The 22594-nt window shown below is 39.2% G+C and overlaps 1 protein-coding gene across 1 annotated transcript; it reads right to left on the bottom strand.

Annotated features, from left to right (window-relative positions):
- Positions 1-308: 308 nt before the first annotated feature.
- Positions 309-22301, bottom strand: LURAP1L (leucine rich adaptor protein 1 like). The gene is made up of 2 exons (XM_015848999.2): positions 22030-22301; positions 309-714 (listed from the first exon to the last, which is right to left on the bottom strand). The coding sequence occupies exons 1-2, from the start codon at positions 22246-22248 to the stop codon at positions 340-342; spliced, it is 594 nt and encodes a 197-aa protein (XP_015704485.1). The 5' UTR covers positions 22249-22301; the 3' UTR covers positions 309-339.
- Between the last annotated feature and the right edge of the window lie 293 nt (positions 22302-22594).

Genomic DNA, 22594 nt, shown 5'->3' with positions numbered 1-22594 from the left:
CCCCTGAAGTCTCATTTTAAAGATAAAGCTTCTCCTTCACCACTTTTAAAGACTTGTAAATACAGTAATGGAAAAAAAAAAAAATAAGGAAAGAAAAGCAACAAGAAGAAAAATTGCAACAATAAATTAAAAGAAAGAAAAGGCGAGGAGGAGAGGAGCAGACAACTTGCTGAGGAAGAAATGTGTTAGAATCAACAAAATAGTTCTGAAGTGGAATCAAAATATCATAGTATATTTTTCTTCCAAGAGAGGTTTGGGTTTTTTGCATGTGAAACAAAATAGCAGCAAAGAAAAAGGATAAATACAAGTGCATGTATGTCCCACTGGAACTTGCTTTTATTAACCAAAACAGTAGTACTCATCTGAATCAATTTTGGGATGCTTATGGACAGGCTGTGAGTCTTCCATAACAGAAGAATCACTGAACTGGTCTACATCAGAAGGTGTCTCATGACCAGGAACATCATCAACTAAAGTGTCCAAGTAACTTCCCACTGATATTCCATCTAGACCATCACTACAGTCCTGTAAACTGTTACAACTGCCATGGAAGGAAGTGTCCTGACTTTCCAATAAGCTGCACAGGCTGCCACTCAAACTGCTCCCTCTGCTGGCAATGGCTTTCTCTTCAATCATCCACTTGATTGATTCAATACTTTCATTGATGATGAGTAGTTGTCGCATAAGTTTCACATCAGTGGCTCGGAGATTAATCTACAAAACAAAAGCAGTAAAAAAGATTACTGATTTTCTCTAAAATAAAACTCCAAACAACAGGCTGGAGGCAATTGATGGATTAAAATCTCACATTCAACATCTAAAAAAAATCTACTTAAATACTCAGTTTATTTTAAAAAAAAAAAAAAAAAGGAAAATAAAAAGTTATTTCTACACTTTTATAGAATCATAAAATCTACAGAGTTGGAAGGGACTCACAAAGATAAGTTCAACTCACTGCTCCACTTAGGACCATGTAAAAATCAAACCATATTTCTGAGAGAGTTGTCCACAAGTTTCTTAAACTCTGGCACATTTGGTGCCATGACCACTGCCCTGGGGAGCCCGTTCCAGTAACCTACCACCTAATATTCAGTCTGACTCTCCTTTTCAGTGGCATTGAAGTGGAAATCTGATCAGGCTATGTAAGCAGTCCATTCATAGGAACAGTAATCAACAAGACTTGTACACATGCTACTACAATATTATTAAATGAAAAAAAGTTACTATGACAATTTCTGGGGATAACTTTCATTATTCAGAGAAGTAAGACAGAAACCCATGTCCACTTAGAACTACATTCAGCAACTGAGCATATACAAGCAGCTAGGAATTTACCTCAGATTCTTCTTGGTATGCCTACTAGGGTAACCTAAAATTTTCAGATGTGTGTTATTTGGAAAAAGGCTTATGGATCCTTAACATTTATCCATGCTGAACCACAGCTCACGTTGCTGCAGTACAAATTCCTGAGAGTAGAAACATATGCACTCACTTATTAAAACTGTAAATTTCAAGTTACTTAAGCTCATATTTGATGAAGGTTATTAGTTCACAAAGTCTGCAAGAGTGGCAATTTGTGCAAAATAGCTAAATAAAAATACACACAAAACACCGAGTCCTACTTTGCAATGTAATTGTTGTGGATGATGCACAAAAATAGAAGAGATATAGGTAAAGGATTAATGGTAATGCCTAATGCCTATGCCATGTCAATGGTAAAGGCATATTACAGTGCTGCATTTCACAAATACAATTAATAAACAGTCTTTATGCTTTTCTTATTAGACAAATTGAACAAACCACTTTTACTGAAATTTCCAAAATTAAATGACATATAGAAGTGAGGCCTTAGTGTTTAATTAATAATTTATTTCTTCTTTGTTATCTGAAATATGACCAGTGTTTGCAAAAGATTTCTCTGGAATCTCCTATTTACCTCATGAAACAAGTGATAACACTGAAAAAAAATCTAACTAACTGAAGATGATTCAGGTTTTGCCCAAGGGGTCAAGTGCGGAGAGCCATTAGGTACTGCCATTGTGAAACAACTGCTCAGTCATACAAGTGAGTCTCAGCTAAAACTTGATAAGAAAACAGTGCTAGCCTATAACCTCACCAATGCTGCTGCTCTTTCCAGTAAATGTCTGACATATCAACAGAACCACTTCCACAGTGTTATCCAGGCCTAGATAAATCTTTGCCACAGTGTCAACACAGGGCATATTTGTTTAAAACCACTGGAAAGAGACTTGATGAATACATGGGGTATCACATCCAGCATGTAATTTGTGTCATATTTCATCATGTTCTTTAATTGTACTAATCAAGCAAACTACATGCTTGATACATCAACAGTTTAAGACATGCATCGAGTATACTTCTCTACATAAATCTGTGCCACAATTTCTAATACATTAATATACACTGCATATTTTTCTTGCATAGATCAATAACAGCTTTCCAACAACTCAAGAGACAAAACAGTATGTTGAAAATGTGAATAGCTTTAGTCAAATGATATACAAGGAAAAAACAAATATGATCATTTATGCCAGACAACAGACAATTTATGATATTCTCCAATTCGATGATTATTACATAGGAGTCAGGCATTTGTATTGTTCATACACAATGGACTGGAAATGAATCAGAGTTCTCAGTAAGAAATGGCACTATCTTTTCCTGCCAAGAGTAAAATTTGGATGTGGTTCTTTCCATACTCAAATGCCAGTTCTTCTCAATGTCCCAAATTACACTGACATTATACGGTTTTCAAAAAAATATTAATGTATTTTTACTCTGTTAGATCCAACAGAAGATTGCACTGGCTTTGGTTGGGTCTCTTCAGAGTGCAGATAGTCTGTTTTAGCTCAGTGAGCAAAACAGAGTACCAATGTTTTAGCTATTGCTGAACAGTCTTTTTGCAGTGTCAAGACCTGATCTATTTCTCACTAGCAAACAGGCTGGAGATGGTCAAGAGGTTTGGAGGGGGCACACTTGGAACACTGACCAGAAATGACCAAAGGGATATTCCAGGCCATACAGCTATGCTCAGCAATGGAAGGCTGGTTTGGTTTTCCATGTAGCTTTTGCTTGGAGACTCTCTGGGCATCCATTTGCTTGTAGGAGATAATGAGTGATTACTGTCAAGCTTTGCTAGTATCACACTGTCTGCATAATTTTCAGATGTATTCCTGGTCTTCTTGTCCAGTTCCTTAAAAGGTTTCTGTAGTAGCCTCACTCCAGTACCAGAGAATTTAACGTAGCTAATCTGGTACTGTGCAAAATAGCTTTAACTTTTACTGTATTAACAATAATGTTAATCTATCACTGTTTCAGATGTGAGGTTTTGAAAACAGATTGATCACTTTGTATCCTTCATCTTTAAGCGAGTTCTTCTACTCTTACCCATAAATCACTATAAATCATGTGCTCAGCAGCAAGGCTGTTGTGACAGCAGCAAATTACCCAGCTTCCCAATTGCAACTGTAGACTTCAGTAATTTTGTTGTATATAAGCATATTTGGAGACCACAATTTCTCAAAAGGCTGATTAAGATGAATTTTAATGGAGCTAACACCAATACACCACTGATCAAACAACTACTTTTAGATACGATGCACATCTCATATATTTCAGATTCAGTTCAGAGGAAATAATTTCTTGCTCTTAAGATACCCACAGCTTCAGAATTTCTGTGCAACAGCTTTACTTGAGTAACTCTTTGCATTCCTGTTAACTTGATTCCTTCCTCCAAACTGACATTTAGTCCTAAGTATCCTACACCATGAATGTACATTTCCTAAATCTAACACTAAAAAGAAGTCTACCAAGTGTAATCTTTCTTTAACAATATTTATCTCATCTATGACATTTCCTGCCTCTTATCTGCTTTAGCCCATGCACAATCACGTAAGTTGGTGCTCACATACATAGCTGCAACTTACACGTGTACTAGGGCAAACAACTCTGTTCCAAGAGAGCTCAATTAGAGGGCCTAAAAACAATACAATCTCATGACATTTGAGAGCTTCATTTGTCATGCACAGTCACATGTGCACTTCAGAAATAATACAAATGGATTGAATTATACCTAATATAGGTATTCCAGAACAGTTCAATGTGTCTTTTTAATCTGTTAAACCTGTCTGCAACACTAGTTCCCTTCTGCACTTTCATTTAGATTCCTGGAATCATGTGCTTCTCTTTCTTCCTGTAACTACAGCAAATCTGCAGTGACATTAACAACAATTATAAACTGTGGTCTGAGGAAAATATATTTCAACGTTTATTTAAAAGATATTAATTTCATTTTTTTTACTCAACACCTTTATGCTGTGTGTTGCAATGAGTCCAACAGTAAAGGGAAAGAAAACGAGTATGCCTGTTCAACTAAGTGTTCCCTTTGAGACTGATCATTTAGACAGAGCACCGTGCTATAAGTTGTGGTAAGACAAGGAATCATAAACTTACAGTCTAATGGATTTGAGGCATTATTTAAGTCTTTCAGCTCCGACACCCAGCTCTGCACAGGATCCCTTGCAGGACTTAAACACTGATCACAGACTGGATAACATGGAATCCATCTTTTTGAAGCAGTGTAATTTTGGAGAGGTACTGCACAGTAAGTGGGAATTGCATGAGAGTAGTAATTGCAACCAGCATGGTGGCTCAGAGCATGAACAGACTTGTAAAAAGAATTAACACTACTAAAGGTCAGACTAAATGTGTACTGGAGCTAATTCCACCTGTTGTTAATACTGACACATCCATCTGTATTGCAGTTTTTACAAACAGAATTTAAACTAAAAGAATCTTTCCATGCTACACAGGCCTTTTAACTACTACAGTTCAGGAGTACTGGTGTTACTGCCACCTGACTTTCCACGGGTGTGCCAGGGACAGCTTTCTGCTCTCAGGAGTGTCATTCAGGATAAAGTTTTAGTTACCATCCTATGCCTACAAGTCCTTTCTTTCTTTATCTCAGTTTTCTATGGAATAACGAATTTCATGAATTTATTTGAGATATAAATATATATATGACAGTGTACAAATAATAACTTATTTTGAATCCTGAGAAGTCAGCTTCTTCATAAGAGCCAAGCTTATTTAGTTCAGAGTGAGCCAGAATAAACAGACCAAATTCACCAAGCAAATACAAAAAGTTGTAAAATTCAGAAGTAAAACATCAACCAGTTCTGTGAGAGAATTTGCATAACAAGCTAGAAAGACACTGAACAATTTATTTGAACTCAGAATATCAATTAAGTTACTTAATCAGAATCACTGAGCTCACACATTCACAACAGGGTTGAATGTGGTCACACACACAGGCTTTGTTCATTAAGCAACCACCACAAAACGCTGCACATACCACATGAAAGTTAGCAGGCTCAGAATGATACTAAAAAAGCTTCTCAACAACTGTGAGAGAGTGAAATGCTTTTCCTTCTATTTAGCAGATCTGAAATAAAACCACCTATTACATACAAGGGTAAAATTTCTGATCCTTAAATATACAGAATAATTAATAGGCTGAGCATGAGTTCCAACCCACTTTAATTAGTATATACTCATGCAAGATTTTAAATCTCTTGCCTGCTTCAAAACTGCCTAACTTATTCAGGATGTTTGCATGAAGTTCTTTACATAATTAAAACACTTTGGGCAACGGTGTCTAGTCTGACTCTTGAATGTGAACACAGTCTTCGGCATTACCTGTCAAAAAGCCAGGGAGAATTTACATCATAGAGTGCAAGCACACAAGTTAACCATCCCCAGCCTGAAGGAATCATCTACTCACAGGTGAAACTGTAACTTCTTGTCAGAATGTACCACATCTACCTTATCACAAAGTGAACTAGTTTACATTCATTCGAGCACTACAGTGGCTCAGTCTAGTCCAACCAGCCTGATACTGTGCGAGCTCTCTCATTTAATAACTTTCTTAATACACATATAAAAATGAGGCAGAAACAAAAGTTCAGCAGAGATGAGATAGTCAATAGGTTCAGTTAGATGCTCCAGTTCTCATTCATGCCATGTGTATCAGACTGTAATTTACTTCACAGTGATCTGTGTAAAACATATCCCATTTTAAATTTCAGTCAATAGTTATAAATGTCTGAGGGCTGCTCTGAAAGTAATGCCTCCTATTTTATTATTTTGGCCCCCAACATTAGAGCCATGCAGACCTTCGCAAGCATGGCATGCAGGCTTTTGCTTGTGCTGGTGAAAATGCACAGCTAATAGTGAGGATTATGTTGATAAATATTGTTTTGTAATTGAGGATTTCCTTCATCAAGTACTGTTATTGTGGTCTTTGTATCTATTGTATTTTCCATGGAAATAAATAGGAGGCATTACTTTCAGGGTGACTTAAATATATTAATAGCTTACTGCACTTCTAGCATAGACTTGAATCACAATGAATTGCTGAAAAACTTTTCCACTTCTTCCTTGTGTTTTTCATTGTTGTGGTGATCTCCAAGCAATACAAGGCACATACAAAAGCTACCTATACGAATTTCACTTTATCAGATCTGTCTTTGATTTGTAGTTGCAGTTTACTGATCAAGTTTTATTTCTGCAAACAGAGAAAATTACACTGACCTTTCTCAGCTGCATTTTTGTAATGAGTCACTGTAAAAACATTCTGGCAGGTAACAAGCGTTCTTGACAGCTTACTTTTTCCATTCTTTTGCAAAAATTATTATTTATTTTTGCGTTTCTCATAAACACTCCAAAAAAATTAAAATTGATAGTATATTTCTTTGGCAGCACTCACTACAACCACTGAAATCCCAGCTGTTAGAAAACAAGCAGTTATTAAGTAAGTCTTCAGCTTCTGTCAGTGCCCTTGACCTTGATAGTTTAAAAAGGAAGTTCCAGACTAGTCATCATCTCTTTTCAACCTGCTGCAATTCCAAAGCAATTCTGCAGCAAGCATTTACAATACATTTACAGAAGGTCCTTGTATAAAATTTGGTAGCAACATAACCTATCTTTGCAAACAAGGTTTCTAAACTTGGAGGCAGAAAGAGAGGCCGTGTTATCTGACATCAGGTAGAAAGCATTCTCCTATAAACAGAATTCTGTATCTCAAGTCAGAGGAAGAAAAATCACCTGGAACCCAAATCTCATTACCTAAAACAAGGAAGTGGTTAGGTCAGACCTGAGCCACCACAAAAATAATCAGGAGGCAGAGCAGCTCAGTAGGCACCGAGAGTAAGTAATTCAGCAAACTAGTTTCAAAGGAGTGTCTTGCAAGTATATGAATAAAACAATATGCTAGTACGATTAACTTCTGATATAGTAAATTACAGTACTGGTTATTTACATTTCTCCTACATAATCCTGCTTTCATATGTGAGTTTTCTACATACTACTTGATCCCTTCAGACATGGCAGGGAAATGCAAACCATCAAGTTGTGCAATTGTTTAATTACATTACCTCTCTAATAAAAACATGGAACATAGGATCTTTTTCCTCCTTTCTGTTATCTACATTATACTTGCTTCTGCCTGTGTGCAGCCCATCATTTGCGTCAACATACAGTAAAGTCTTCATGATTTGGAGATCTTTTTATCTTATTGTGAAAAAGAAGAAACTGAGCATAAAATCCAAGTAAATATAGTGACTGTTATCAGAAGGAAGGAAGGAAGTTGGTTAAATCTATACTCCCTGCATCAATAAAATAAAGGCTAAAACAGAACTGTAAGTATTGAAGCACTGAGAGAAAAATCAAGACTCAGAAGGATGAGTGAATAAAAAAAACCAACTTGCTCCAGATTATTTTAAAGCTTAGCTTTTTACATGAAAGGGAGCAGCGAGGAACTGTAACAGTTTGAGTAAAAAGCTTCTAATCTTGCATGACATTTTCACTGAATATTTCTAACTATCTCACACTGTAGTCACAGAAGAGACATCTGACCTTGGAAATGTATCTATTATGACAGAGGTGAAAGTGTCCAGAAAAAATCCATGGTATGGACCCACATATGTTGACAGACAAGATAATGCCACTACAAACATCCAGGTCAATAAGCAGCACTAGCAAATAGTGTCAAAAAGGGTTACAGTAGATAGATGACAATCACAGCATCATTGTGATGTGTTCTAGGAATCTACCACAACACATGACTGTACATTTCCTCTCCACCAGTGTGAGACAGTATATTGAAACAGATTCTTTTTCCCCACCGTCTTTCATTGTCTGCCTTACTTATGCTTGTCATGACCAAAACACGATCCTAAAAATGCACAGTAAGCATTGCAAAAAATACCTGTTCATTTCTGAATTAGGCTAGGTTGCTAAGGACTTTTGCCCTATATTCACTCCTTTAAATTAATTATTTTTAATACTAGCACTGCTTAGATATGCAGAAAAATGCAGAAGAAAAGTGACAGGAGACAACAGGTTTTTCTTACAGGCTTATGCAAAATTTGAAAACAATGCTTGTACATAGACAACAGTGATCCTCAACTTGTTACTATTTATTAAAAAAACAAAAACAAAACCCAAACCAAACCAATGGACCAAACAAAACCACCTCCAACAATACTTCTTTTATTCAAGTCAGAACTGAGACATGACAGTATTACTACTGGGAATAAATTTAAACTTCCTTGAAATTCAAGTCTAGCTTTGCCTTATTACCAGAGCAATACAAGATTAAAAATAAATAGATAAAATAAAATAATATTAATAATAATAATGGTAATAGATCAAATATTTGTTTGAGTCTCCCCAGAGATGATGGTTGGATTCTGTTTGTCAAAATTCTGTGGCCTTAGAGATGGGGTAGGTTTTATGAAAGCATATTTTTAATCAAATAGCCAAATCTTTACTAACAGCAAAACTTCTGTCTCATTTACTGAATGTTTATCTGAATAAGAATAAAGAGCTTCAAGATAGGCTTCAAGATAGCCTTGTATTTGTAAGTCATCTCATATTGTCTTAGAACTGCTTTAACAGAGTAAAGAAGTGAGATGCTGATCTGTTTCTTTCTTTGTGAAAGAGTTACGAATATTTCTGAGCTAAATCTTTTAAAAAGTATATAACTAAAATCACTGCACATCATATAAATTGAGTCCTCCCCTCTTCCTTTACTTAAGTTTAATCTGTGGATTATAAGCATTTCAGTGTTTTTCAAATTCAGCCTTATTTTTTACTTTAAAAGATAAACTTCACTCATCACTGCAGTCAACATCCTGCAAAATTACTCTTTATTACTATACATACATTATCTTTATGTTCATCAGAAAGCAGTAGCAAATTTGAGATATCTTAGATAAAATGAAGCAAAATTTCCTATTCTGAGTTTTTTAATTAAAAATATGCTTCCACATTTCCAGATACTTATAAATAGTTAACTTCTTTTATCTCTTTCTTACTCATTAAGACAGGGTTGAACAAGTAGCAGCCAATCTGCAACTGGGATCTCAAGGTTAAAAAACTAAAAGCAAACAAGAAACTAGTACCATTTCAGCAAGTCAAAATGTTGAACTTGGCCAGTACTACTAGCGAAGTAAGCTGCTGCAGTCTACATTACCTGCAAGTTCTTTTTCATAGGTATGCTTCTACGTAACACACTGAATTAATGTGTTCCGGAGATTGCAAGGCATGCATCAGTACAGGTTAGCTTCTAACCTTCTGGAGAGATGTACAGAGAAGGACTCAGGTGTTCTGGTGGGCAACAGGCTGGCCATGAGCCAGCAGTGTGCCCTAGTGGTCAAGAAGGCCAAGGATATCCTGGGGAGTACTAAGGTGTGTAGCCAGCAGGTCAAAGGAGGTGATCCTTCCCCTCTGCTCTGTCCTGGTGAGACCACATCTGAAGAACTGTGTCTAAGTCAGGGCCTCCCTATTGAAGAAAGACAGGGATACTCTAGAGAGAGTCCAGTGGCTCTTTGTGTCCAGCAACAGGAGAAAAGGCAATGATAACAAACTGGAACACGAGGAGTTCCATATGAACATATGGAACAAATTCTTTACTTTGAGGGTAACAAAGCACAGGAACAGGCTTCCCAGAGGTTGTGGAGTCCTCCTTCTCTAGAAATATTCAATATCTACCTGGACAATTTCACACTCAAATTGGACTAGATGACCTCTAGATGACCTTCCAACCCTGTGATTCTGTGATTATCCAGGTAAAGAGAGAGCATATATTAAAAATCAAACCAACAAAAATTCTATGCTTCTAGCTCAAGATAGCTCAAGTTAAGGTGGCAGCAGTTAAAAAACAAAACAAAACAAAACAAAAAAACCAACTTCCATGGCACTGTAGATACCAGTCTTTCCACATTTTTTGATTCCTGTTCTGGTTAACCATCACCCACACTACCTGTTGCAGATTTCAGCTTCTCCTATACCACTCTGGCTCAAGACATAATGTGCTTTTAATACCTGAACTTGTTCTTAGCAAAGATTTCTACATAACAGATGACTGGTGCACTGTGGCTTAATCCTAGATCAGCATAGAATATTAGTCATTAGTACTAAAAGCAGTTTCCAAAAGTGAGAGTACAGTGGGAAGGAATCCAGGCAATCGGTTACCATTACTCTTGCTACTGAGGAAATACTGGCTTGTTGGCGCGCATTACATGGCTAGGGAAAGCCTTTAGCAATAATCAGAATGACTTGAGAACTAGGGAAGTAAATCTGGGACACAACAGTATTGGACTGAGTTAGAGAAACGTGGGCTTATCTTAAAAGGGTCAGATATAGTTCTTTTAATGTAATTTTGTTACTGAAGTTCAACAGAGCACAAATTAAAATAAACTAAAGAGAGAAATGACCAAGCAAAAGAAAAAAAGTTTAAAATATGAGACGATGTTGAGGTTGCTTTACTTTTTCATCTGAAATGGGACAATGACTGCTGCTCTGCACTGATGAATGTATAACTATAGGAGCTGATGGTCACTGTGAGTTAACTCATCTGACTATATAGAAAACAGCAACTGTCTCCACTGTTTCAGCCACAAACAGTTAATGCCAGGAACTAACAAAGGAGTAAGTACAATCTATCGATATTTGGTGTGGAAGAAAATAACTGTTGCTCTGGTATGCTAGTAATGCTGCTCTTGTCTTGCAAAGAGACTTTATTCTCTACTTTTGAAGGATTTACAGTTTTCTTTTACAAACCCTGCAATTCTAGGAACGTGCCACAGGCCACCACTTCATTCCAAAGTATTTCAGTGTCTGGCAAGAGTCAGGCCTACTGACAATTACAGGGGTTGAAATGGCACTGCAAAGGCCAAATGCACTTGTAATCATAGATCAGGTAAGTCCTCTAAGACTTACTACTTTGGTTTCATGTCCACTCCTCTTTCAACTGAGCAGTTTTGACAAATTTACAACAATAGTCTGAAGACTTCTGAGTCTACAATGACTCCTGGCATGAGTTCTAAAATTGGATATGTTTTTGCACAGACTAAACCAAACTTATTTTAGTTAGAAGACCTTGCTTCCACAGAAAGGATACTTCTGTACAAAATTACATAAAAACATTGTGTTGACACAGTTGTATTTCCATGACTGCTTTGTTTTAAATACATATTGTTTGGCTTTGACCAACAGAAACAAAAGTATGTGTTAGCATCCTGAGTTAGAAAACAAATTTGGGCTTGCAATAGAACTGGAAGAGCCACTGTTCTCAAGGCACCTTTCACCTTGCTTTGTTTTCTGAAGAGGTAGCAAACTTACGTAGATCCCACTTCTGCTTATATAAAAATGCTTCACAGTTCTCTCCTTGTTATTAGGTCTGTTTTTCCTGTCATTTTTTGGAAGAGTCCAGCTCAGAATGTGAAGCTTTATAAACTAAAACATCTTTTTTTAGCAAACACCTGCTATTACTGGAGCTGTGTACAGTATTAGCTTCACCTCGTAAACATACATCTTAGTCACAAAAAGGAGTTCAAGCATTTCAAACAGAACATTTCTTTAAACTAGCAGAGATTCTGCAGAAGATCCCCAAAAATCTATAGGACAGTTTGCCAAAGAGGCAATGCAGTACAATGACTCTACCTTTGGAAGCATTTTAGTCATGAATGCAGCTGGTATCTAGCAACAGTGAACAAAATTACAAATTAAGTCAGTAAAGTGTTCATTAAATCGGAATCCCAGTATTTGATCAGCAGTTCAATACTGCTTCACAAGTGTTGAATGTTTTCACTTCACCTGGTATTGCACCCAGCAGACCCATACAGTATTGCAGTTAGTTTGTTTTACAGCACAGTAAACGAAACATTCAGATAACTTACCCTGACAGCTTAACGTGCCTGTGCTTCCTATTACCTAACGAATTTGCCGTATCATTTCTTTGACATAGTATTAAGAACTGCCAGGTTATTGGGAAGGGAGAATTAGACTGGTAAGTACAGAGTTGCATAGCTGTGCCTGCATTGCTCTTCTCATACTTATGGAAGGACTGGACAGTCATGAACAACAGAGTAGCTAACAGTAACGTTTGGCATATACACAACACTTGAAAAGCTCCATGTTCTTTCCTCTTCTCTTATGGAAGGAGAAAAATGTCCATTGGAGCAATGTTAAGGAGGAAATCCTCAGCTGGATTTTCTTTTTTTCTTGTTGGAAGACAAAGACACTCATTGCTGGAACATTGTGTACAGCATTTCTGAAAGAACTGACCATCCATGTCTGCCTCCAGATTTGATAAAACCTTGAGGTAAGTTTCTCATATCCCTCAAAGCTCTATAAATGACGTCTACTAGAATTCATCCCAGCTGGCTATAATGAACTCTTAACAATAAAGAATCCTGTGGAGCTTGCAAACTACTGAGGGACTTGACTGAACAGCTTTTTGGAACTGGAAGACAGGATCACAAGATGTGTGTAATGGATCCCTTGCTCACTTTGGACATAATCCAGTTATCACTAGAGACAAAAATGGACACAGAAAGAAAACCACTGATGCCTAAGCTGCACACAACCAATGACAAAATGTTTAAAAACTATGAAAAAGAGGATTACTTCAACAAGTAAAATTACTATTTTTCTCCAGAACACATCCTTCAATAGTAGTTACGTTATAACAAAGAATCCAGATGTTGAAGGTACAATCAACAGAGATGCCTTAATTTGACAGAAATTACTACATAGTTGTGAATTGAACAATTACTGAATTACTAAGTATTCCAGTCAGGCATAAGAACATATAGCAATGCAACTAGATTGCAGTGTATGCATTTAAACAGAAACACAAAAATACTCTCTATCATCATAAGTTCTACTAGTACAGCTACAGCTTGTAGACACAAAATAAGAACACAGATCACTCTAGAGATGGCAAGACCTTTTATATGTCCACATAGCTCTGGTACAGAGCAAAATAAGCCCAAAACATACCTACTCTCAAGGCAAGAATTACTACTTGATAAGCAGCATTACTATGGTGAGTGTAGGCAGAAAAGTCTTTCCAGCCAGATCTGGCTGGTAGTTATTCAGCTGATAACAGAACAGAGCACCAGTCATATCCTTAACCACAAAGAATAGATGTACAAGAATGTTTTATTTTCTACATTAAAAAAACATAATTGTTTTAATTATTAATATCCCTCACCGTTCTTTCTGCAGACAGTATTTCAGAACAAATACTTCAACTTCTTCCTCAAATTCTACAGGCATCACTACCACCAAGTTCTCTTAAGTCCTTCTCCAGTCCTTGAATAACTTAACTTCTCTGCCACAGAAAAGTTAGTGCTTATTAGGTGTCTTGAAAGGTCAACATTCACAGGTTTAAAACCTTTGGTATTAGATTTCCCTTTTGTCATTAACTGAAGTTATCCAATGACAGCAAGGATAATTCTGAACAGTGCTTGAAAAAAACAAGGCCACAGCAGTGCAGGATGAACAGCTTAATCTACCAAAGTACTCCCAAGACTTTCCTAATGAGAAAGCCGGACACATGAAATGTCTTACAGAAGTTATTTTTCCTAATGCACCCGGTAAACTTACTAGCCCAAACTGGGTTATCCTGTTCTTTATAATTGCTTTGTTGATAGATGCCCTCACACTACAGTCCAAATTCAAGTTTGTCCTGCTTCCTTCTAGAGTGTTTTGGTTTTTTTTCTTTTTTTAACAACTGTAATTAACAGTTCTTCAGCACTGAAATCGCACTTAACAGTTTCCTGATATGCCTGCAAATAGCCATTTTTCTTGCAGTTATTTTGGAGCTTGGTCAAGCTACTTTTGGTCATCAGAACTTGAAGAGTCACAATTTTCAGTGTGTCTCCAGTACAGAAGGTCTGCACCCATGAAAAATATGCTAAGTTTCAAGCTCTGCCTGTTACCTATGTTTCAGTTTGAATTTACAAATAACTACATAAAATTAGAGATTTTGTAGAATGACAGCCCTCTGACCTGAGGTGATCTTAGTATTGCTATGCGTAGAGATTTTACAGCCTTCTAAGAGTCCAAGTCCCCCAATCCCACTGGCCCCAATCCCACATTAGTAAGGATTACAGCAATTGAAGCCGAAATGTAACAGAAAAAACAAAGAACATGGTGGCAAAAAGTAATCCACCACTAGAAAATCCACCACAGACTAACAGTCCCACTTATAAGGGTAAGGACTTTAAAGGAAAGGCTACAAGACTACATTGGTACCTAAGTTTTCTCCTTTTTTTATTCCAAGATCTCCTACAGAATTTTATGTTTGGATAACTTTATCTTTGCAATTAGTAATCTGGGAACCATCTTTTATAGCTGGTTATATCTAAGATGCCATAACTGTTGTGGTCATAAATGTAGGTGAAAATCCAAGACAGAAATTGCACTTAATCACATAAAATTAGTATTACTTTTCAGCAGGTCCTATATTCTCTCTTTATACTCCTGTGTGTTCATTGTCATTTGCTCCAGATTCTAGAATCTGGTCTCTTTTCTAGGATGTGGAAAAGAATGAAACTCTTAGGAAATAAACTTATCAAATATTGAAAGTTCACCAGGCTTCAAGCTTGAAAGCAGAGACCAGACAAGCAATCTTGCAATTCTTTAAAATAAAAAAAATCATAAATTAAAAAAAAAAGTGAAAATGCATTATTACTATATATTACATATTACACATTACATATGATATATGATACATTATATATATATATGATTCAAATATACTACTATTATTATTTATTTATATTTAATATTATTTATTTATAATTGTTTAAATATATTATTATTATTAATAATAATAATAATAGTAATATCAATAATAATAATAACAATTTATTTTTAGGGATCTCTTTTTTAAAATAAAAATTAAAAGTGTGTTTACAGGCCGGTCATCTCTCATCAGTGTAGGTATTTTGCATTTCAAGCTTTTCCAGTTTAGAAAGAAGAGATTCTTTTTAACTACTGTTAGTCATAAGTATCCACACAAAGTCATGTTGTTCTGATTTCAACGGAAAGTTTCCCATCTATTTGCAAAAAGATACTATAAGTCGTTAAACTGTAGAGCTCTGTGCATATGCAAGCCATTCAGCTTTCAACAGAACCCCACATCTTTTCATTATGAATTGTCAGTAATCAGATTTTAAAGAACAACTTCAAAGCCAAAATTCTTCCTCCATCTTTGAAACAAAGTAATCAGGAAAGAAGCATCGAAGCATCATGAAATGATAATGTACATCACTTCAAATCAGGGCTGACAAAAACTATCATCTGTAATTTGACAGTCTAATTGGATCTTCAAGTGTAGTGAAGTATTCATAACACTACTGTCTCTGTCTCTTTGTAATTAATTTATTTCATGCTGATGCTGCCAGGTCAGCTATCTGCAGAGTTTCACTGACGCCTGGACTAGCAGTAACTAATAAGGTAAGCATACATGCTTTTCCTGGGGACTTAAACCCTTCAGCAGCTGGTATGGCTGAATAAGAATGACCGGAAGTATGGACTGAGTGCAACATGGAGACATTCCAGAATTCAGGCCCTTTTATCAAGGATTGCATGAGTTTTGCTAATGGAAATACATTTAGGTATGAATTTATAAGTTAAACAAACTTCTCTACCTCTTCCTTCTGAAGATGGTCTTTAAAGACAGGAAATTCTTGACAGAGTTGGTCATTTTCCCAACGTATCAATCTATCAGTCTATAAGTTCCTTTCAACCAAAACACCCTGCCCACTCTAATGCTACCTAAAAATTACTAAGTCGTTCACCACACAGTGCAAATCTGAGAGAGAACTTGTTAACAAGATCAAAGACTATCACCATTTTCAGTGAAATTCCATTGGACCCATGGAAATAAGTTGATTTCTGTTTTCTTTCTAGACCTAAAAAGAGCCTCACTTCAGGGGTTTACTGAGTAATTGCTCCCTAGGAATAAGGTTAATCAGACTTCCTACCCAGGCTCGAGGCTTAGCCACTAGTAATTTTATAGTTAAGATTTTATATTCAATCAAGTTTTTAAACAAAAATTCCAATTAAGCTAATAAAAAAGCATCATCTGATACAATGCTTTGCACTGACTAGACACACTAACACAGACCTTGGCTTCAAGAAAAGGAAACAGTAAACACAGAAGCCTGTACCTACAGCAAGTGTTAAAGAGACATTTCAAGTCACATAGTTTACTGTTTCGGAATATATTTTGAAGAGTTAATAATGGCAGAGTAGCCACAGTTACGGATCTAACAAACCAAAGGAAAACTGAAATTGCTCAAAATCTTCAAAGCTAGTAAAAGAAAGTTAGAACAGATCTTTAATATACACCTTCATTTACATGCTAAGGATACGTAAAGGTGCTTTAAAATAAAATAAAAGAAAGAGAGAGAAAGAGGAAGAAATGACATTGCAATGATCATATTTGCCTTAATTCCAGTGAGTATAAATACCATTTGTTCTGCTTAATTTTGCCAGGGCTTTGTGTTAATTAGCTTTTAAAATGGTTATTCTATAACAGAACTATCAGAGAAAAGAGAGAGAAAACAGCTAATGAGAGTTCGTAACAGGACTGTGTCAAGTATTTTTATCCCTTCTCCCTAAAAACAGCTGCATTCAAAATAGCCAGTTTGGCCTTCACTCATTAACAATGTCTGATCCTCAACAATGGCCACCAGAAGGAAAATCATCTAAAAGTTTCTCTCTCACTTCCAAGATATGATTCATCATTTTTTCTGGCACCAAATATTCTTATGCACAGTTGGTAGTGTTCTTACTGCATGTAACACAGACCGACTACACTCTGATGAACTTTTTTAGCTTTCAAAGACACAATAGACTGTTAATTTGGGGAAAAAACAAAAACAAAACAAAAATAAACTGAGATAAAAAAAATAAAAAAATCACACTACCTTGTTTCAAAAGGTTTTCTTAAGAAATTCTCCCTTTGAATAAACACAGAGCTTGTAAAAGAGAAAAGAGGCTTTTGAAGAAGCAGTGGGAGTTAAGGCTTCAGAACGGACTCTGTTTATTACTTACTGGAGTATATAGCTGCTGAAGCTACATGCATTGAGTGTTGAGCACGAGACAGAAGAAATAGGACTGCAGTTATAAGGGATACAAATATTCACCACATTCTAGGTTCTAGGTTGAACAGAGAAAAGCATTTTGACCCATGCTAGCAATTGTATCTTGCTTTTCTTGTTACGCAGTGGCTTTATGCCTAAATGGTTTTCAGGATTATCAGTGCAGCAGCAACCACAGCCTTGGCTGGAAAAAATGAAGGTGCCCTGACACTGCAGGCCACCTGGGCACACTGCTGGCTCACATTCAGCCAGATGTCCATCAGTACACCAAGGTTCCTTTCCATCAGGCAGATTTCCAGCCACTCCTCCCCAAGTCTGTAGGGTTGCCTGGTATTGTTGTGAGCAAAATACAGGACCTGACACTTGGCCCTATTGAAACTCATACAGTTTGCCTTGGCGTATTGATCCAGCCTATCCAGGTCCCTCAGTAGAGCCTTTCCACCCTCAGGCAGATCAGCGCTCCCTCCCAACTCGGTGTTGTCTGCAAACTTACTGAGGGTGCACTCAATCCCCTCATCAAGATCAATAATAAAGATGTTAAATAGGAGTGGCCCCAGTATCCAGCCCTGGGGGACACTGCTTGTGACTGGCCACCAAATGGATCTGACTCCATTCATTGGCCACAACTCTTTGGGCCAGACCATCCAGCCAGTGTTTCACCCAGCAGAATGTATGCTCATCCAAACTGTGGACAGCCAGCTTCTCCACAAGGATTTTGTGGGGGACAGTGCCAAAGGACTTTCTGAAGTCCAGGTACACCACATCGACAGGCTTACCTTCATCCACTAAGTGGGTAACCTTGTCACAGAATGAAATCAGGTTTGTCAGACAGGATCTGCCATTTGTAAACCTGTGCTGACTGGGCCTGGTCCCCTGTCTGACCTTTAATTGATCCATGATGGCTCCTGAGATTATTAGTTCCATAACCCTCCCTAGCACTAAGGTGAGACTGATAGGACTGTAGCTACCAGGATCATCTTCCCAACCCTTTTAGAAGAAAGGCATCACATTTGTCAGTCTCCAGTCCACTGGGTCATCCCTGGTTGGCCAGGACTGTCAAAAGGATGATGGAGAATGGCTTGGCAGCAACATTTGCCAACTCCCTCAGCACTCTAGGGTGAAATCCATCCAGCCTCATGGACTTGTGAGCATCCACCTTTCTGAACAGGTCCAAAAACATTTCATCATGGATTATGAAGGGCCATTTTGTTTTGTCATGGCTACACGAGAGGAATATACCAACACTGTCAGAGCATGCAGGAATACACAGGGATACAAGGAAGACTAAGGCCTTCCCACTTGGAATCAAATCTGCTGAGAGATGTTGAGGGAAATAAAAAAGGCATATTTAAGTACGTCAGTAGCAAAGGGAAGGCTAGGGAAAATGTGTGTCCACTGTTGAATGAGGTCAATGTCCTAGTAGTGGAGGACATTGGGAAGTCAGTTACTGAATGCCTTCTTTGCTTCAGTCTTCAGTGCTAACACTGTCCTTCAGGAACCCAAGACCCTGGAGGTAAGAGAGAGAGTCTGGAGAAAAGAAAACTTCCCATTAGTTGAGGAGGATCTGGTCAGAGATCATCTAGGCAAACTGGCTGCACAAAACCATGGGTCTCAATGAAATGCACATAACTGCTGAGGTGATTGCCAAACTACTCTTTATCTTTGAAAGGTCATGCAGAATGGGAGACGTCTGAGAGATGAGGGAAAGCCAGTGTCACTCCAGTACTGAAATAGAGCAAGGAGAGGACAGGAAAATACAGCCCTGTCAGCCTCACCTCCATCTATGGGAAGATGATGGAACAACTTTGGATGTCATCATAAAGCAAGTGGAGGAGAAGATAGTTATTGGGAGTAGCCAACATGGATTCACCAAAGGAAAATCATGCTTGACCAACCTGGTTGCCTACCACGATGCCATGACAAGCTGGGTAGATGAGGAAAAAACAGAGGATGTTGGCTATCTTGACTTTAGCAACTTGATAATGGCACCTATGACTTCCTTATAGGAAAGCTTAGGAAGTGTGGGATAGACAAGTGAACAGTGAGGTGGATTGAGAACTGACTGACTGGAAGAGCTTGGAGGGGTGTGATTAGTGGGTATACTCTAGTTGAAGGCTGTAGCTAGCAGTGTTCCCCAGGGGTTAGTACTGGGTGTGGTCTTCTGAAACATTTTCATCAGTGGCCTGGATGAAGGGAAATAGTGCACCCGCTGTGAGTTTGCAGACTATACAAAGCTTGGAGGAGTGGCTGGCGCACCAAAAGGATGTGCTGCCTTTCAGTGAGATCTGGACAGGCTGGAAACTTGGGCAGAGAGGAACCCTATGAGATTCAACATGAGTAAGTGCGGAAGCCTGCAACTGTGAAGGAATAACTGGTTAGGGATGACCTGCAAGAACAGAACTCTGTGGCTAGGGACATAGGTGCTCTGGTGGACAACAAGTTGGCCATAAGTCAGCAGTGTGCCCTTGTGGTCAAGGCGGCCAATGGTATTCTATAATGTAGTCCTTCCCCACTACTCTGTTCAGGTGAGGCCACATCTGGAGTACTGTGCTCCGTTCTGGGAACTTCTACAGAGATTCCAGCACAGTGCTACTGAGATTAATAGGGGCATGGAGCACTTTCTTTATGAAGAAATGGGGAGATCTTATCAATGCTTAAGAATATCTAAAAGTCAGGAGTCAAGCGGATGGGGCTGTGCTCATTTCTGCAGTGTCCAGCAACAGAATAAGGGGTAATGTAAACAAACTGGAACACAGAAGTTCCATATAAGCAGGATAAAAAATTCTTTACTTTGAGGGTGACAGAGCACTGGATTAACTTGCCCAGAGACGTGGGAGAGTCTCTCCTCTGGAGAAAGTAAACTTCTACCCGGACGCTTTCCTGTTTCATGCAAAAATCACTAAGTCAGACATTAAAATGAGAGAGAACAGGAGAAGTGAAGATGCTGATACTAAAACATGTTCACTCTGTGAGCTGGGGGAAAAAGGCAAAAAGTAGGAAGTAAAAAATCAGGAAATTGAAGATTGTGATGTGAAACTTCACATGTAAATTAGGAGACCAACTTATAAGGAAAACACACTGAATGCAAGTCGCTTGATTTTTATCCCTTAATAGGCCTGTCATTACATGTCTCAGTAGTCAAGTTGGGAACTCTGTCTTATTTTCTTCCTCTGCAGCTCAACTCCGCTAAGAGTTTTACACTGTAACCTATACACAATCTGCAATTCTGATGCAAGTTAGAAATTCTGATAATTGACATGAAGGATGCTGACAATGTTTGAACTGTGTTAACAACAAATTTACAGTGAACGTTGCACTAAAATGAATCAACAGCTCTAGTTCGTGAGCATTACTTAAAGCCCATACTTAAAGGCACCAAAACACTAAGTGTGATATAAATGACTCCTCAAGACTGAGGTCATAATCTTGGCTATTAACACCTGGGATATCCACTCGAATTCCCTTTCCTCCTTCCTTGCCACCTATTATTTAAGAACTCCTCTAACTACCCACCCACCAGCACTGTGCTTACACATACAGCGCTTGCATCAAGTCACCTCAATAAGTTGCCAGCAAAGTCTTCATCCCAACAATGAAATTGTATAGAACTTGATCAGGTAAGCTATGCGGCAAGAACCACGGGAAGAACTGCCACCTAAAAAAATGTTTATTGAGATCTCACATAATGGTTGTACTCTTGAAAAGAAGCACACACACACACAAAAGCCCAAACAACAACGAATATCACACGTGTGAACTCTAAATTGTCAGAACTGTACCTACTAACTACTCAGCATTTGCTGACTTGCTCATTTGCTTGCAAAGAGTGCAATGTTTTTTGGTGTTTTTTTTTGTTTGTTTGTTTTTGTTTTGTTTTGCCTTAGCAAGGCAATTTCATGGCACCGCTGAAAAATTTCTTCTTAAGAGGTGGCTAAGCTTGTTTTAAGGCAGAAAGTAAGCAAGAAGTTCTGAAGTAAGTAGCCGCAAATAAAGTCACGTTATAAATAGATATCTGATGAAGGATTACTGTATGAAACTAAATAAACCTCTGAAAAAACACTGTCCAGAACTGGAATTGCTGAACAGCGTACTGAGCTTCCAGCTCCAAGACCTCTAGAGTCTCTTCAGATATAAGACGTCACCAGGAAACAGGTGCGATGCAGAAAATACATTTAGAACAGAGAGAGAGAGATGAAGGTGTTATTTTGTTTATTGATACACCAACACTCAGGGCTTTTAACTAGCCGACCGTGGAAGGGCAGGTGGCAGTGGCCCATCCACCACTTAACAGTCACTCCGCAAGAAGCCCGGAGACCCTCTCTCCCTCGGGCCGCCCAGTTTAGCGGCCCCTCACTCCGGCGCTCACCCGGCCGCACCGGGCCACGGCCAGGTCAGGGCCCGCGGCGCCGCGCAGCCGCTTCGTACGGCCCCGCCTACAGCACGGGTGCGCTGCCCGCACGGAGCGGGTCGGCCCAGGGGAGCGGGGCCTGGGGGAGCCGCTGCGAGCGCGTCCTCGGAGCTCCCTCGGCGCCCGGCTACTCACCATCTCCTGCCTCAGGAGGCGAAGTTTGGTCTCCAGACGCGCGAGGGCGGCGGCGCGGCGCCGGCCGGGGGCCGCAGTGGGGCCGCGAGCGGGCTCGGCGGCGGTGGCTGCGCGGCCCGGGTGCTCTTCCCCGCGCAGCGGCCGCGCGAGGCTCTCGGGCACTTTGCGCCCCAGCTTCTGCTCGACGTCGCGGAGGTCGGGGGCCGCGCCGGGCTCCATGGCTCGCCTCGGAGAGGCCGCGGCGCCGGACGGGGCTGTCACTACCCGCGGCCGCCCGGCCGCTCCACGGGCGCGGAGGCGCGGTAATCCGCGACAGCGCCGGGGCCGGCGCCCGAGCCGCGCGGGTCACCTGCCGCAGACATGAGGTTTCCCCCCCGCGCAGTGACCTCCCGCCTGCCCCCGGCCCTCTTGCCACCAAAAATCTAGCGAGGGATAAAAAACCTCCCCCGAAGTTACGGGGTAGGACGCACTCCGGCCCTGCTCCCTCAGCGGAACCGCGATACGCCCTGGCGGCTGCCCGCCCGCCCCGGGCTGCGGGATCCGAGTCATCGCGCGTCCCGGCCGG

This window comes from Coturnix japonica, chromosome Z (assembly GCF_001577835.2).
Source record: "Coturnix japonica isolate 7356 chromosome Z, Coturnix japonica 2.1, whole genome shotgun sequence".
Lineage (NCBI taxonomy): Eukaryota > Metazoa > Chordata > Aves > Galliformes > Phasianidae > Coturnix > Coturnix japonica.
The sequence above is the reverse complement of the archived record's forward strand: the minus strand, read 5'-3'. Positions and strand labels throughout refer to the sequence as shown.